Here is a 19,125-nt window from a genome sequence, read left to right as displayed (position 1 = left end):
ATTCCCAAATTCAAACGTGAAAACCGGGTTAATAGGAGTTACGAAGATACTTTTCAATTAAAAATCCGTGTAATCTTGAGCTTGAGATCAAGCGAGCAAGTGTCCTTTCAGTGAATTTTCCTTGAGTGCCTTCTAAATGAATTTTCTTTCAGTGACGTGTCTGTCGATGAATTTTCCTTCGATGAACATTGTACCACATTTCAATTAAAAAAATTTTCAAAAACCGCACTTTAATTTCTGAAAGTATCGACGATGGTTTCTTTTTTTTTTCATTAGCTAATTGTTACTAACTGACTGCAATTTTTTCTACAAGCATTACGTTATACGTAAAAAATATCTTTTTTCTGCGAGATTGGCGAGAATCAGCCATACCTTCCCGAGGCCGCGCACCGATACATACGTTAAGAGGCTTTCGTTGTCATAGCAACGAGTGATGCGGTTCCCTCGTAGCTTCCTCTTCACTGCAAAGTTAACCTGAAACAGACTATAGTCACGGTACAATGCAACAGCAAAGAAAAAACTATAATGCTATTGAATATAGAGATTTCATCATTTAAGGATGTCCCCGCTTCATAACATCAAACTTGACTTATTACGAGCTTTCATCAATGTAATTTAGTTAATCTTTTTCGAAATCGGATTAATTAATCAATTTCAAGTAGATTATATATTATATATTCCCACACATTACCCTATATAATTCTCTAATCGAAAGGCGTATTCAGCGTATTCATTAATAGGCTCGTTAGGACCAAGAACAACGAATCACTTCTTCGTTAAACGAAAAAGAACTGTCTCATTTCAATATTTACTGTTTTTACACATATATTTTGGTGTTTAAAGGTTTAAAACTAACAGAGGTATTTGTGAATGTCTCTATGGTTTTCGTGAGCGACGAGATTATACTCTTATCACGATTCACCTGTGGGAACTAATCTATATTGTCCCAGTGATTTTCTTCAAGGCACTCTACGGTCTACTGAATGCGTTATTGAACCATATAAAAGAAACAAATGCCGTTTTGTGTGTTATATAAGAGAAAGTGAATTACTATTATACGCTATTAATAATACTACAATAGGTACTATTAATATAGAATTTTACTCTCTTTTAATTCATTCGCTGTCTTAAAATCAGAGAATATAGTCGGTGAGAGTTGTCTCCTGTTGCTTCATTTCGTAAAAAGTGTTTTTTTGGAACGATGTTTTTTCTATCGATGAAGAGTTATTAGAAGGTAAGAAATCATATACGATAATTTCATCTTTGTAACAATTATATTTGTTCACTAGCTGTATAATAACAGGCGCTGCCCGAGTTTTCTTCAATTACTGGGCGGATTGAAAGAGTGTCAAACCTTTATAAAGGAGTATAGTCAAATCCCGTTATAACGAACTCCGAGAGATCAGTGAAATCACTTCGGTGTAACGAAATTTCGTTATAAAGGAATTCCAGGTTTATATATTGTTCCTATGCTAACTAATCTGGGGGGATAGAAAATTGTTCGTTAAAACGAGATTTTCGCTATGTCCGATTTTCGTATTCGTTAAAACAAGATTCGCCTGTATCTTATAATGGTTTATAATAGTTTTATATATATAACTCTTATATACATAATAGTGACAGCATTAAAGAAGAGACAAACCATGGAAAGTCATATGCATATCTGGAACGCATTGCTAGGGAACCATGGTAACCAATGTAAACTTTCCGAAAGTGATTGTTGAGGCCCAGAAACCATTGTTGCCCGATCGTTTTTTGGAACATTTCGTGCATTTTCCCCAGCTCTGACGAACTTTTAAAGTAGCCTATCATTCAATCCGGCCCCTGTTTGGTACATAAGAAAAATTTGGCGACGATATAGATCTGAAATTGCAGATTTGAATATAGAGAGCACACACACACACACACAATGTATAGATTTGATGATTATGATCGATACAAGAAGAAACTATGACGCGCCTGAAGTTGACTTTTTTTTTGACGTCAATAGTTTTACTTGAAAAAATTTTGTTTCCAAGAATTTTTAATAAAGTTTGATCCATTAATACTAGTTTTTAGAATTTAAATTAAACCCTTTAAGCGGCACAGCAGAAATCGCCAAACCCCCCCTTCCTTGAAATGTCTATTTTTTTTAACCCTTAAATGCGTAGCTTTGCATATGTGCAAAAGGGTTCTTTAAACGTTCACTATTGCAGGCAGTTTCACCCTTTCAGATCTGAGCATCCATTTTTTTTTTGGAATTTTTGGGAAACTGTATAATATATTCACAATAATAATAATAATAATCATGGTCATTATGTGGATGAGAAATCGGTTTTCGCCATGATGATGGTATTTTTGGATGCCATTCTTGCTATCAAAAATCATAGAATCAGATCTCATAATCATGTACCTCTTATATGCCTGATGTTTAGTGACGGACTCGCGATGCGAGGATCCGGGTTCGAACCCCTCAGTGGCGGTCGGCTGAAGTTGGTGTTCTGTGGTTCCCAACTTCAAGGCGCAAATGCGAGCCGATCTCCCCGTTAAAAAGTCTCGCCACAGAGAGCAACAGTCCTACAACGATAAATCATTCAATCATAACACTTCACTCATAGTTAGAAAATCTGGTGGCAGATGGCAGCACTACACATAACAAGCATTACAGAGAAACAAAAAACTTCACGTCAGGTTTCACTACACGTACACGCACATTCCCGCATGTACCGATTCGTTGGGGGTTCCGCGGAAGGGGGTGTGGGCGGGGGGCATGTGTGGTGTAGCAGTAGTAGGTAGGGCCTCCAAAAAATGGCTCGGGGATCCATGATGTTCTTAAGTCATCCACCTCGTTGGGCAATTTGCCTGTTGTGGCGTTGTATTTGTATTTACTCTTGATGATGCCATCGGGTGCCATGCCCCATATCCCTTTCAGACCCCGAGCATTCATTTTTCGGAATTTTCGAGATGTTTTTGCATTTTTGATACGCCAAAAATACATTGAAAAACTCATAATTGTAAGCAAATCTTCATTTTTAAAATTTTTTTTGTCAAGAAATAGTTTACTTCATTCAAATATTTTTGCGGAAAAGATGATGCAGGATATATTCATCTTCACATACAACTTTTTCCCAGAATTTATTGCTAAATTTTATGCAATAAGTCACACATTTCCCGAAGTCACTTTCCTCCTGGAAGCCATCTTGAAAACCCCCTATAAGTTCAACTTTAAGTGCTGCCCTATGATGAAAGCCCCCAAAGTTCGTACTCACCATATTTCTAACTTAAAACTCACACAATCCTTTATGTCAGGGTTTAACTCCCTGAGATCAAAAGGAAAAAAAAAAAAAAAAAATCTACAATGAGAAAAAGCAACCACCATATTTGTGAACGCAGGGGCTGAAAAGGATTTGGGACCATGCTTTAACACGGCACTCTCGAAAATTTTTTTACTTAAACTACATGACGTGAACGTCAGAATTTTGCCGCTCATCGGATTTGGCGCGCTATTCAATCATTAAATGTGTGTAGCCGAATCTTGCTCGTTGATAAAACCAGAGCTAGTTACCCATAATTACTGTACATCCTTTTTTATAAGCGTTAAATTCTTAACTGAGTAAATGACTGAATTATGTAAACCCTACCCAATATCTATACTGTAATTTTTCTTTTGTATTTGTTTTCTTTTCTTAGTTCAAAAGTGACATCTGTCTAAGATGGCTGCCCTGACAGGATTCCACTCCATCGAATCCCCTGATTTCAAACGTTGTTTATCTCCAAAAGCTCCGAAGAATTCCAGCACTTCTCGGGGAACTGATGCGGGCGTGTCAGCTCACACAAACTCAGATGCTAGAAATGCTAGCGCAACCAGCTACAGTAGCAAAATCACCATGCATGACACCAAGGGTTCTCAAAAGAAGCGTGAATCCGTGACATTATCCTGGCGAAACATCTCGTTTTCTACCAAAACAGGTCAGTGAGGACGGTACGTATAAGGATCGAATACCTTTAGCCATCTAAGCTCCCACGGACACTGTTCCCTTATGTGTAGAAATTAACAATTGCACGTTTCTTACGGAATACAGGAGATACTACACTTCAGGACTTGAATGGCATAGTCATGCCAGGTGAATTAACGGCGATAATGGGAACATCTGCAGCCGAAATCTCGACGCTGCTCAATATCTTATCGGGTTTCTCGTAAGTCGTTAAGTACAGTAGTAACCCATACGTAAAAATTTTGCGCAATTTGGTCACAGATTAGAAGAGCGATCAAAAATGGGTAAAGATACACATTATTATTATAATCGATTCATTCATCACACAGGAACGAGAAGTATTCCGGCAATGTGTTTGTCAACATGAGGGAGCGGAAAATCAACCGCTTCAGGAACCTGTCATGTTACATCACACGAGACGTGGAGCTGCATGATTTTCTGAGCGTTAAAGAGACCGTGAAGTTTGCCGCATCCCTGAAATTACCAAATGCTGTCTCGAACAAAGAGAAAAGCGAAATAGTAAGTCAATTTGAATCAGTGTTGGAAACGTATATGTTATGATCTACACAGGGTGATTCCATAATTCTAATATAGGGTGATTCCATAATTCTTATACAGGGTGATTCCATAATTCTAATACAGGGTTATTCATAATTCCCCTTGCCGCATTCTACTGGCGAACCCTTAATCCTGGAGACATACTTCAAGCCAGAAAAAGCATCCAAATAACACAAAACTCAAATACGTCATTTATGTTGCAAAGGGTTATATAATTATTAAAATACAAAACGAACTTTTTATGCTGACACCCTATCCTCAAATACCCAATAAGAAAGTTGTTTCCCTTGTCTCTCCTGGGACCAACAAAAAAAATTCCATGTTTCCAAGTACAATATTCATTGCGATGTTTGAATTCAAAAAGCAGAGAAAAGTTGGGAAGAACACCTTACACCACTGGTTCTCAAACATTTGTCACCCGCGGTTCCCTTACCCAATTCATCGTTCCACCGTGGCTCCCCCAGAATATAGCTTAACAGATATTTTCATTTATAAGATAAAATAGGTGTTGATCACCCTATTCTGATGATGACCTTTTAGATAGCATCTGCAGTTCCTTTAGGAAGTCGCGTCCTTTCCGAAAGTAGCTGGAATAGTTCGAGACAAGCATGTGTTCGGGCTCATATCCGTGTCTTTGAGCACCTTCTGTAACCTCAAACTATTTCATCAACGTCTTGTAGGTGATAAAAAAGAACCGTTTCGTTGTCTTACGTGTTCCCTGCACCATTTCTCTTGCACAACATATCTATATTATTTTGATTTGATTTTTTGTGCACACTACTCTAGTTTGTTGATGCATTTCTGAAGCAGTATACGATACTCTTGAATAATTCAGGTACAAAGCGTCATCGACACTTTGGGTCTTGGTGAAGTGCGAAATGTCCGAGCTGGAAATTTGTCTGTCGGTGATAGGAAAATGCTTTGTATCGCTCAGGATATCGTAAACAATCCAGCCATTATCTTTCTGGAGGACCCAACTAGGTCTGTGAAATGAGGTTTGAACCCTTACACGTTGTTTAATCATTCTTAAATGTCATTTATTCAATCTATCCCCTTCATTTTGCAGTGGACTGGACATTTCATCTAGTTTCCAATGCATTCAGCTTCTCAGACACCTGGCAAGTGAAGGTATGGCGATAGTGTGCACGATGCATCAACCGAGCTCGAAACTTTTCAGCTTGTTTGATAAGGTGATTTGCTTCATTCGTTAATATTGTGATTTAATTCACTTATAAAAACATGGCCGAATGCTTAAATTTTTCGAGATTTTACTTCAGTATTATGGTTAAATTGTGTTTTTTTTTTAATTCTTTGTAGCTGTATTTATTAAAGGATGGTCAGTGTCGGTATCACGGACCGACAGAAGAGCTGGTTTCGTTCCTGTCGGAGCAGGGATTACGATGCCCTCAGTACTACAATCCAGCTGACTATGGTGAGAAATTCAGTGATATTTGTTTTTTTGCAAAAAACATCATACCGTAGTGTCTGCGCATGTCAAATACTCCATAATAATTTCTCTCCTTTGTTCTTCATTAATACTGTATAGACTGATTCTAAATTCATGGGACAAACTTTAGGACATACACGCTCAACCTATGGCCCATTGAGTCAAAGGTAGCCCTAGAGACATATCTTTCCAAGTCACTTAAGTGCCCCACGGCATATTTTTGGTTCACTAAATTCATCCATGCCACATCATTTTCAGGTCACTAAATTCATCCATGCCACATCATTTTCGAGTCACTAAAGTGATCCATGGCATATTTTCGGGTCACTAAAGTGATCCATGGCATATTTTCGGGTCACTAAAGTGATCTATGGCACAGTTCCGTAATAGTAGCCACTCGAGTAGACCACGGCACATTTGCCATATCATTTAAGTGGCCTGTGACGGAGCTGTTCCAGATCACTCAAATGTCCTGCGACACGTTTACAAACCAATGAAGTGGCCCACACTCTCCAAAAGGTTGAGCGCCCTTGCTTTAGGTGGTGATATGACTCCTAAATAAGCATTTTTGGTTGTGGAATGTGCGGTCGAATTGCAATAACAAAGACGATAGAGGGCGTTTATAGAGGGTGCACAACAACACTTCACCGAAAACCAATGTCATATTTTTTCTTGACGGATTTGCTGCAATAAGTGCAATCAACCATTCGAGGGAGCAGGACATTGTAATGTGGTGTGCCTGGCCCATGGTCAACCTGGGTAGCGCGCAAATTATACCACAAGTCATTATTGTACCGTTCGATCATTGTTTAGCGAAGCATAACTTTGATGGTCCTTGCATCAATAAAAAGCAAACTGTAATCCAATCCGAAGGTGCAAATGCAGCACCCTCCCTCGAATGGTTGATAGCACATATTGCAGAAAATTCGTCGGGAAAATATATTTATTTTTGGTGTAGGTGGTGGTGGTGTGTGTGTGTGTGTGTGGGTGTGTTGAGCACCCTCTACCGCCTTTGCTATTGCGGTTCAACTGCACATTCTGTGACCAAAAATGCTTGCTTAGGAGTCTTATATCACCTCTTAAAGTTTCTCCATGAATTTAGAATCGCCCCTTAATTTGTCATTGACTTGTTACTTTATATTTTGAAGTTTTCTTCTCGGCATTTCGGGAATGAAATTCTATGTTATATCAGTTTGATTCAATGCCAACTTCTCGCCTACAGTGATGGATGTTCTAATGGGAGAGGATGATCAATTTGAGTGGAAGACCGGAAAACAACGAGAAACCGTGAAAGGGGTATCTACTGAACAGACGAGACCGGAAAAAATCACCGTGGAAGTTTCAACAGCTCCAATGGCATTTTCGATGGATGTTTCCGAGGAAAACAATGTGGGAATTGGCATTCAAGAAGTATGTTTTCATTCAATTGCGTATTTGATGATAATGGTGGTGTCTCAAGTGGACTGACGATTTGTGAAAAAGCAAAATCATTTAAAAAAAAATAATAATAATTCTTGCAACAGATTTGCCTAATGATCTTTCTATCTACACTTCATCTACATATTTTTATTTATACTTGGATCTACATTTCTATCTACATCGTTCATCTACATTTCTATCTACATGTTCCATCTACATTTCTATCTACATGTTTCATCTACATTTCTATCTACATTTCTATCTACATCTTTCATTTACATTTCTATCTACATCTTTCATTTACATTTCTATCTACATCTTTCATCTGCATTTCTATCTACATCTTTCATCTATATCTTTCATTTACATCTTTCATCTATATCTTTCATTTACATCGTTCATCTATATCTTTCATTTACATCGTTCATCTATATCTTTCATTTACATCGTTCATCTATATCTTTCATCTACATTTCTATCTACATCTTTCATCTACAATATATATATGTAATTTTTTTTTTTGAACCGCCATTCACTTTCACGACACCCTGTACTTACGGATAATATAATACTGTATAATACTGTAGAGATTATTTCCACTAGAGTCCCAATCCTTTTTTGCGTTCGAGAAGCCTCTGGTGAATGAAATTGGAATTAAAAATACCTCGCAAATAATCAAGCTGGTTGAGTTCCGGTGACGGCTGCCTAGCAAGGTAAAATCCCCACAACGCTGTTTATTTGAATGTTTTCCCTGGCATGGTATAGATAATTATCATGGGGTATATGCATTTATTTCAGTAGAATAAACCATTAACATCATTTGGAAACTCCGTTCATTAATATTTAAACACCCATTTAGCATTCAGAATGCGCTTCACTCTGAATGAAGACGTGATTCATTCGGGTCATGTAGTTTACATTCATTCATTTTCGTGTATCATCCATTTATAATCAGGACTCCTTTCCCATTAATTTATTATCCGATCCTTGTACTTTCCATACGAAATGGAGAAAGTTGTATTTGATTTTGTTAACGACAAATTTCGCGCAGGTCTTCGAGAATCCATACTCGATTACAGGGTGATACATATGGAACGCAATTATGTGGAGTTGGTCATTGGGTATTGATTGATGGTTTATATGTGATTTGCAGTGTTTCCTAGAGTGAATAAATACGGCTCTAGATCAGGGGTTCTTAACGTACACGGGCAGCGACCAAAGCTTGGGTCGCAGAAGCTCCTGAGATGGATCGCAAGAATCCACTTACAATCCAGGATTAATGGAAAACATTTCCTAATAAATGGAAAATAATTCCAGAATTAACGATTAATGGGAAATGATTCCAGAATTAGTTCCAGAAAATAATTACAGAATTAATGGAAAATTCAAAAATTAATGAAACGTAATTGAAAGTTAATGAGAGAAATATATAATTCCGGAAGATATAAAATTACTCAAGAATTCATGAAAAATAATTCTGAAATTAATGAAAGATAAATGAAAATTGAAGAGAAATAATTCCAGAATTAATGAAAATTGAAGAGAAATAATTCCAGAATTAATGAAAATTGAAGAGAAATAGATCCAGAATTAATGAAAATTCAGAATTCGTGAAAGAAATAATTTGGGAATTATTGAAGGCTTTCAATTATCTTGATATAACTTTCAATAATCCTCGTTTCCTGTCCGATTCCAGGCTCTATTGGTCCACCTGTTAAGACATCATGAACCTAGGCTTTACTAGGTTCGACAACTAATCTTTTTGCTGATTAGAAATATTAAACAACAATTTTCAAATTAGAAATAGCCGATGGGTCGCGAAGTCAATTATGTAGTTGGTTTTGGGTCACAACTGATAAAGGTTAAGAACCCCTGAGCTAGATCATGGTCTCTTAACCTTCTTTTCGTCCATGGACCACATTTTCTACTCGTGGACCCCTGCCCTATTCAGTGCCCTAATCCAGAGCGAAACCCTTACAACTTATTAAATTGTTTTTGGTTGAGTCTAAGTAAGCAAATTCTTTTTAACCCCTAGTCTGCGGGAATCGTCGGAAAAAAGCACAGGTGGAGATAGATTTGGAAGTCTGGGGGGGGGGGGCACGGTCATTATTGCTGGGAGGGCACGATGATGATGATGTTAATTCATATATACACATATACTTTAGATCGATCGGCTCCACCTTTGACGCTGGGGGGGGGGGGGGAGGCCCGTATCTCCTCCCATGGAAAAAAGACGTTCTCAAAACGGCTGCCTAAAAAAAGTTCTTTTTTTCAGTTGTCTTTTGTGAAAGACAGATGGCGCTCAAACTCATACGTTGCATATAATTAAATATTATTCTAAGGCGGAAAGTACATAGGGGCGACAAATTTGGGAAATGAGTGGACAAGTGGACAAGAAAATTAGTAACATGGGAGTAGGGCGACTAAATTTGTATAACTCTCAATAAATCCACCTCTGTCTAGACATCAAGGACAATGTCAGTGAGTTACAAAAAGAGGGACCTAGAGAGCTTGCAAGCACGTGAGTGAGCAAAATAGTGACTTAGAGCGTGAGCAAGCATGTGAATAACCAAATGAGTGACCTACAGGGTGACGGACCAAGTCAGTGAGTAACTTAGAGCGTGTGCAAGTATCTGAGGGACCAAAACAGTGTGCAAGCATATGAATGACTAAAAGAGTGACTTTAGAGACACAGTTGTACTGGCAGAAGCATGGATCGAGGGGGCAAGCGGATTATAGCACAGGGTGGGGAAGTCGACGAACGAGTAGTCAAGAGAATCACACTAGAATGGGAGAAGGGCAGCAAAATCCGAGTAGTCCAAAGGCGGCACAACCATAAATGCACCTCTGAGTACAGCAGTGGCGCTCAAACATTTTCAGCCGCAGCTCCCTTGCCTTAGTCAAAGTGTATCTGCTGCTCTCCAGAATAGTCCCGTAACTTATAGTTCTGTAAGTTTTGTACAGACAGTACGTACACTATATATGTGTATTAAAAATATTTTTCATCGCATTCCTCAGAAAGCATCAGAAGAGCCCGACAACATCCACTATCCCACAAGTTTTTTCCACCAGGTGAAGGTTTTGTCTCACAGAAACTGTCTCAATTCTTTCAGAAATCCGGTCAGTACTTGACATTTATTTATTTATTTTTCGTCGATACAGTTTCGTATTTCTTAAATGTGATTTACAGTCTCCTTAAAAAGTAATAATTCTATGTATATTCAACCCCATTTTTTTTCCTTTGATTCCCCAGATTGTAACTCATCTTCAGATTCTGGCGAATGTCGTCGGTGGTCTATTCATTGGCGTTTCATTCTACGGTATTGGCAGCGATCCAGAGAAAATTAGAGATAATTTTGGTTTCATGTACCTCAACCCTTTTTTCATCTTATTCATGGCGTTGGGCCCTTCTGTATTTTCATGTAAGTGACTGTTGTAACCCCTTCCCCCCAATAACGCACAAACACGCACAAAAAAAAAGCAACAAAATAAAACCTTATATATATATATATGCAGTTGAATTACGTTATAAAATACTCCAAGAGACCAGAGAAATCACTTCATTAAAACGAAATTTCGTTATAAAGGAATTCAAGGTTTTTGCATTGTTCCCATGTAAACTTATCTGGGGGAATTAGAGAGTGTTCGCTAAAATGAATTTTTCGCTTTAACGGTATCCGTTAAAACGGAGAGATTCGACTGTATTCCTAATTTTTCTTAAAACATGAACTCTATGATTTAAGGCACCTCGAATATACTAAGCGGACTCATCGCCTTTCATCTTAGAGCGACAAACCCGGTTTTCTGTTCAACGTGACGTCTTATCGTTAAAAAAAAAAAAAAGTGCCACAAGAGTGCAAAATAGTGGCGAGGCTAAGACGCCTATAGATACCCTAACTGACCGTTACGTTGGCCCTTAGACTGAAAGAAGTTGGCCTTTTCTGCTTTATAGTAACCCTTTCTTAAACACTTTATTGACAACCCTGTGAATCGAAACTGCTTAATTAAACTCCCTCTGACGAGTAAAAAATATATATAGGTCTACAGTATAAAGCATTGTTGACGTCTACGACCGATAATCAGCTTGCATTGTGTACATCCCTCCCGGTGGGAGTAAACCACGCCCGCTCTCGGAATCGAAACAGCTGTGCACCATGTTCGTACCCTTAGGGTGCGAATACAGTGCACGCTGCTTTCCGATTCTGCTAGTCCGCGCCGTTAAAGATCATTCAAGTATTACGTAAGCAGATTTTTAGCCATTTTTGACCCCCTCCCTCACCCTCCCCCTTGTCAGCAAAATTTCGTCAACAGCTTAGAATATTTCATATCTTCAAAAAGGGTGGTTGATGATGTAAGCAACCTTCAACCCCCCCCCCCCCCTGTGATCAAAAGTCAGCAAATCCGAAAACCCCTTCCCCCCCCCCTCCCTCGATGCTGACGTAATACATGAATGACCCCTTATGGATTGGTAAAATCAATCCTGAAATTCAAGTTTTTAACTAATCCGTAATGGTGGATTTGCAAAATCGAAAACCGGCACGCACTATGTTCGCACCCCTCAGCCTGAAATATATTGAGTGGACTTGTCACCCTTCATAAGAATGTGAAAACCAGTTTGGAACCCAGACCCTTTTTCAAATTGATTGGTTGGTTCTTTTTTTTAATAACTTTTTGAAATGTTTCATGAACTTTTCGCCAACCCTGTGTTTTTATTTGTACGACCTTTCAGTTATTTTTGTAATCAGAAAAATATATGCGTCTAATGATGTGATTTCTGATCGCCCTAAACACGCTATTGTAATAAACCCCGTGCTCAAAATAACTGTATTCAATATTTTTTTTACAGTTTGTCTTGAAAAAAACGTTGTCTCAAGGGAATACAAGAATAACTGGTACAGTACGAAAGCTTATTTCACTTCCAGATGCTTCATAGAAACACCATATCAGGTAAAAATACCATTCGTACAAATTATTTACAAAGATAAATTCTTTGCTTGTCAGATAGACAGACATTTATTGGTGTAATAGCGATTGAAGATGGTAGGGACATGTCAGCAGCTAACTCGGTGTCAGTTACTGATCAGCTCATAACCCCCCCCCCCCCTCCACGAAATAGGGCGAGTGAATTCTAGCTACTACTATTACCACAAGCACAGTACATGCGAATCGTAAATATTCCTTTGCAGAACTTCTAACGAATTGTGGTATGTCGGAATGCGCTGTATATGTGTTGTAAACATAACTTGTGTGAAGTTCCTTTCCACGGGTTGCCTGTTATGTGTTTTTAAAGAGGTGCTGCGATCTGTTTTCCAAATTCACGGGACTCTAGCTGGGGAACAATCATTTTTCTTACATTACAGATTTACTAGAAAGGGGCCTCCGTAGAAACTCTCCACTTGAGGGTCGACCAGGACTATTCACCCTGGAAAGAGGAGGGGGGGGGGAGGCGCACTGGATCAGTTAATTGAGAAGAAAAAAAAACTTTTATGAACACTAGAACAACGGACACACGCGATCCCGACTCATTTTCTTGGCAAAACTTTCAGTTTTTACTATTAAGTGACGGTGAAGATTATTGGGGTTATTCAACCTCTTTCCGTACAAGGGCGAGATATCTCAGCCTCGAGCAATACCCTCTCTAGCTATAGATGACATTACCTAGAGTAGATAGAAGAAATGCATTCGAGCACTCCATCTTCTTTTTCCACACTTCATTATTACCACAACTTCATTGGTAATCCTATGCTAGAGAATTTTATTTATTTTTTCTATTTGCTCTCTCTCTCTCTCTATGGTTTGACGAATAAAAGAGAATATCACATGTATAGAGAGAAGGAGGGAAGGGAAGAAACGAAAACCTGATTTACTGATTTTTTTTTCTCTATTTGCTAAATGTAAATGAAAGATTCCAATTTCTGAGATATATTTTGAGGTATATATATTTCCTGCAACACACAATACATCTTTCAAATTTGCAGCCAAAAGCCTGCACGTATCACCATCAATATAGGGTGCTCAAAACGAGCTAATCAGATGTAGGAAGATGAATATTTAATCTGAGGCGGCTTTTTTCTCAGTCCAATATATCAAGGAAATAAGACCTTTTCTGGATATATTGCCAAGGTAAACTCGGGAAGAAACAGAGCTATATAGTAAGGTCTGTATCATCCCTTTGAAGTTACTCTTGCCGCCTTGGCACAGTGGACGTGGTCTCAGATCAGGTGCGTGTGACGTCCCTGCTCTAATACTTTTTAACTAAAGTGCGACCTTGAAATACCAGGGTAGCCAATGGCAATTAACCGGTTCTGTTAGGGCAATGACATCAGCTGGTACTGACTTCGGTGCATCATGAGACAGCCCTTATTACATGGTCCTGGGTAAAAAAGTCATCAGTCTCCACCGGGATTGGAATCCAGAGTTCCTTTTGCAAAATCGGGCGAGTGCCATATACACAACTGGGGAAACGACCCTGCCTTTCTTCCTTTCTTTCCGAGTTTGCCTCGGCATAATATCCAGAAAAAGTCTATTTCCTTGAATATGTTAATTTGCTCCTGCTTTCCATGTAATCCACAGTGCGGAACTTTCTCCAGAAATGTTTTATCCTTCATAATTCATTGAATAAAAACTGGTGTATTGCTTTGAATAACGCTCAACATTGTTCTCATACCAGGTGATTCTACCGCTACTGCATAGCGGCATCGTGTACTGGATGACACAACAGCCACCGGAAGAGTTCCGTTTCACGCTGTTCGTAGCAGCTAACACCCAGCTGTTCGCTGGCGCACAGGCGATGAGCATGGTCGTCGGAGCAATATTTGATACGAAGGTGAATTCTTCATTATCTCTTTGAGCGGTTAAAATTTCACTGATTCGCATTATAATCGCCTCAGTGAGAATCACTAAAGCCTCTGTAATATATTCAGCACCTTTTTTTTAAAGAAATAAAATATTTTTTCTCGAATTTAAGCTGCCGATAGTGCTTCCCTCTCCAACTCCAAGAATTTTAAAAAAAAAAAACAGCTGGGGAGAGAAGATAACCCAAGTCACTCTGTCCCACCCCTAGGGATATGCGGTTTATCTGTAAACCAGACATCGCGAATGCAATCCAGCCCAGCACGAGAAGAATTGGGCTGAAGCAACTCGCTTAGTAATTTAACTTCAATTAAAATCAAAATCAATAAAATTTATCTCATTTTAATTATCCCTGTCCTGGATTCCCACTCATTCCCTTGACTGGAACAATTTATCAATTTATTAATTAAATAAAAATACAATTTGTTCTAAAATAAAATACTTTAGTTCATTATTTACATATCTACATTATATTCACAATTCAACAATATAGTGGGTATAACATCATTAATATATATAACAATTATATTTCTTTCCCACAAGAATTATTACATTTTAATAATTCGTCCGTTCTCTAAGTTTTTCAATTTCTCTCTAATATAGTTTACAATTCACCGCGGTACTGAAGTGCATAATGTCCCATTTAGTATTTTTCCGTTTATTAAACTCCGCACAATTACCACATTTTACATTTTTAATACAATCACTCTTTAGATGGCCCGCTTCGCCACAATTTTTACATACACTACCTCTTTTGTACGTCTTAGCCATATGTTCGAACTTCCAACAATTAAATTACTGTAGAGACTTAAGGTATTCTTTCACTCTATAACTCTTCCAACCACAGTATATAAATGGTATATATAGAATTTTCTTATAAGCATCACCATTTACTTGAAGCATCCAATTTGTACCCCTTTGTAGGTCATACTTGATTATAACACGTATGTGTTCTTTGTCTTTTTCTTCTAATTTAATTCTTATAGCTTCTAACAATTCATCTTCTCTCACCTCCTTATCCACTGAATATATTATAATTTTAGGATCTCTCTTCCTTTAATTTGTTCAACTTTATATTTATCCTTTAATTCATCTCTTTCTAGCTGCTCCTTCATTTTAATCATATCTTGATTACTTTCCATTTCAACCATCACAGTTCCTTGTTTAGTTATCCAATGATCTCTAATTTTGATTTTTCTTTTATAGGATTGACATCCTTTTTCAATGCTTGTATTGCCCCATCAGTTTGCTCCAGTGTTTTTATCCGAATTATATTTCTTTTCTTTTTATATCTATCAACTTTATCAATTACGGGAATTTCATCTCTTTCCTGTTTTTCATTTAGCTATTAGACTCTACAAATGAGAAGATAAATACTTTGTCTCTTTTTTCTATTATTTCTACTGCACTCATATTCCTATGCTACCCTCGAAAAAGGGAGAAAAACGCGGCCTCTCGCTCTCTCCCCTTTCTGTTATCAAACTTGGAATAAAAGTTGACTCCGCTCTTTGGCAGTTGATCTGACAGGTTGGGTGGGTTAGCATGGGGAAACATGCAAAGAAACCTTCTTTACAGAGACCTCTCTGGGCTTTGTGTTGCCGAAAAAACATGTTTTAAGGGGGCGAGATATCGCATACATGCCGAAATACAAGGCATCAAATTAGGCGAGATATCTTATCATTGCTGCTGAGAAGGTTAAATTAATTGTACTGTAATTGGCACGATTGGCGATTATTTTAAATTTTGATTTGATAAAAATACTTGTGTGAATTTTTCTTTGTTATCGAATAATTGTATTTACCTTATTTTTCCCCTAAATTTTGCTACTCTCATATTTCTTTCAAGGTTGCAATACTGGTGGGCAGTGCAGTCTTCGCGCTGCTGTCTATATTCAGCGGTTTCCTGATAAGATTGACTGCCATCCCCGTGTACCTGAGAGTTTTCGCTTACGTGTCGAACATCAGATACGTCTTGCAAGCGTCCATTTTCTCCGTGTACGCCATGAACGATACGGAAACGGTGGAATGCTCGACTGCAGAATGCGTTACACGACGACAAATAATGAACCAGATGGGCGTGAATGATGATGACTATTACATCTACTTCGGTGTACCAGTGATATTCATAATCGTCTTTCGAATGATGAGCAACGTGATACTCCATTATAAAATGAACCGAATTAAGTGCGCGTAATGTGGTGATGCTGAGCTTCAGTGATTTTTCCTGCGGTCGATTTGTGATATACTGAAAAGACATTGATGAAAAACGCTGCAGAATGTTGTTGAAAAAGAAGGAAAAAATGTTGTCTAAAGGCTTTTATTTGTGCCGAGTGCGGGGTTGGTTCGATCGAAATTATCTCAGTGATTTGAATGCGTATACAGCGAATATGCTCAACCCCATACCCCGCGGGCCAAATGTGGCCCTCGGAGTTATCTGATGTGGCCCGCTATGTGACCCGCGCATCGAACATGTATCTGATGTGACCCGCTACCTCACGCCTGGTTTTGTAAAAATGAAATAAGCGGCACACATTTACAGAGCCATCAATCGGCCTGTGCCACAGTTCCACATCACTCAACTGGCCCGCAGCGCACTTTACCTGCGTGAACCACGGTACATTTACAGATCACTTGAGGGACCCACGGCACAATTTCAGAGCACTTGGGTGACCAACGACACAATTCCAGAGCACTTGGGTGACCAACGACAAAATTCCAGAGCACTCAAGCTGCCCGCGACACATTTCCAGATCACTCCAGTGCTCCCGGTACATTTCCAGATCGCTTAAGTGACTCATGGTACAGTTCCATATCAACGAAGTGGCCCGCAGCACATTGACAGATCACTCAAGTGACTTTCTTCCTGACCCGCAGCACGTTCATAGATCACTCAAGTCACCCTCGGCACATTTACACTTCACTTGAGTAACTCGCAGCATATTTACGGTTCATTCGAGTGACCCGCGGTCCAGTTCCAGAGCACTTAAATGGCCCATGACACGGTTTCAAACCAATGAAGTGGTCCCGCACTTTCCAAAAGGTTGGGCACGCTTAGTATATATGGTTATACTCGCGCCATCTTTGCTTACAAAGCTCACTTTGGTTGACTCTTCCGCTCATCATCCACTTTGATCAATTTCATTGAAATGAGCCGTTTACACAGTTTACTTCGATTGAATCGACCCAGTTGATAGCTATGGGGTCGACCCATTTAAACCCATCTTTAGTCAGGAGGAAAAAGAGACGAACTTCCTGGTGTTGAATGCTGAAAGCCAATGTTGTGCCAAGAATGATAAAAAAGAAGAATAACTATTGTTTTCAGTGAAAAAATATGCAAATGTAGCTAGAATTTGTTGGAAAAAAATTGGTTTATATCAATAAAATTCTTTTTTATTAAAAAAAAAACAAACTCACCATTTTTTTTAATATACAAATTACCTAGTGTCTAAAATTTTCTTTAAATTTTACTGGAAAAATCAAAGAAATTTGTTCAAGAAAATGAGTACGAATCCTGATGACAGGTGATAAACTATGGTAAATGCAAACGACTTTAAACAGAATAAACTAAATCCGTATTTCTTAACGTTTTTACGGAGCATACCAGTGGTTCTTACTATGGGGCTAGGTACCGTTTCAAAGCCTCCTAGATACTACTTCTAGGAGGCTTTGACCGTTTCGTCCTTTCCCGATTCATCCTTAGTTCAAAATAGTCCCGTTTCATCCGATCTCTTCTTTCCCCTCCCCTCCCCCATGTCGATAGGGGGATTACTGTCAATCAAGATAAAACACCCCGTGGTTTCACAAGTTCTCATAGATATAGCTCCTGGAAATAGCAGCTTATTTTTTTCAAAAGTTTTCTTAAAAGTTTCTCAACTTTTTACAGGATATTTAAATTCAGGAGTAAAATACATAGTATATTATACAGGAATGTACCGTCTTGGTTTTGATAAAGTCTACGTTATTCATATTTTGGAAATTAAATACCTTATTTCCGAGTTATGCAAGATTCACCCATGTATCTCGCTTATGAAGCCACTGTGTACTGATTGTAATAATGTAATACAATCACTCTGGTACGATTTTTTTTTTACTTTGGTTAGGTAGCCAATGGACACATCAAGTACAATAGCTACAACGAACAACGGGTACCCGACATGTTCTCCCACCCCCATGAAGGTGTAATCTTGATAACAAAGAGGGGGATAAGAGCGGATAAATTCACGTTATCACCTCGGATGAAACGGCACTATTTTGACCTGCATCTCATCTTGCTTTAAATTCTCTTACATCTAATTGTAAAGATGTTCAGCTCAGCTTTTACCATAGACTTAAGATATAAATAGACCGCGCACGCTATTCATAAAACTTGTCGAACGTGAAGAAAAGATGAGCAGTATTGTCGGGGAAAGAACAGGTTCTGCGCTATTACATTTGGCGCGTTTTCGCAGAAGCTAGGATGTTGCTGTAACGAAATTTGACTCAATTCGATCAAGTTGATGAAAACTTTCCTTCATTTTTTCAATGAATTTCACTCATTTTTATGTGAAATATTTAGGGAGTATCAGATTTGAAAAAATAAAGTCTATAAAATAAACAAATATTGGAAAACGGAACAACGTATATGTTGTAAAGCCTAATTCATTTATATTTTTAAATATTCTCTTCATTCACTTTGTCGCTTTTAATTTCGAAAATTTATTTATACTAGGGGTTATTAAAACAAAAATATATCTTTCCAGAACATTACAATTACTCTATATACTCATAATTAATGTATAATTAATTATAATGCATCATATTATGTTATGTAATGTAACACATTCACACTCATACCATATTCAGTCATGAAATAATATTCAAACAATAAGAAAAAGTT

General features: G+C 38.2%; 1 protein-coding gene across 1 annotated transcript; it reads left to right on the top strand.

Moving 5' to 3' along the window:
- The first annotated feature begins 1,149 nt into the window (after positions 1 to 1,149).
- LOC149086987 (ATP-binding cassette sub-family G member 1-like) lies at positions 1,150 to 17,583 on the top strand. Its single transcript, XM_089231831.1, has 12 exons — positions 1,150 to 1,234; positions 3,670 to 4,176; positions 4,304 to 4,493; positions 5,368 to 5,513; positions 5,599 to 5,722; positions 5,850 to 5,964; positions 7,202 to 7,389; positions 10,417 to 10,518; positions 10,652 to 10,820; positions 12,245 to 12,345; positions 14,069 to 14,224; positions 16,096 to 17,583. Exons 2-12 carry the CDS (start codon positions 4,097 to 4,099, stop codon positions 16,441 to 16,443), a joined length of 1,719 nt encoding a protein of 572 aa, XP_089087957.1. The 5' UTR covers positions 1,150 to 1,234; positions 3,670 to 4,096; the 3' UTR covers positions 16,444 to 17,583.
- Positions 17,584 to 19,125: the final 1,542 nt, after the last annotated feature.

Source organism: Pholcus phalangioides, unplaced genomic scaffold (assembly GCF_987345545.1).
Source record: "Pholcus phalangioides strain wild (caught in Gottingen) unplaced genomic scaffold, Ppha-v1.0 ptg000004l_1, whole genome shotgun sequence".
NCBI lineage: Eukaryota > Metazoa > Arthropoda > Arachnida > Araneae > Pholcidae > Pholcus > Pholcus phalangioides.
The sequence above is the reverse complement of the archived record's forward strand: the minus strand, read 5'-3'. Positions and strand labels throughout refer to the sequence as shown.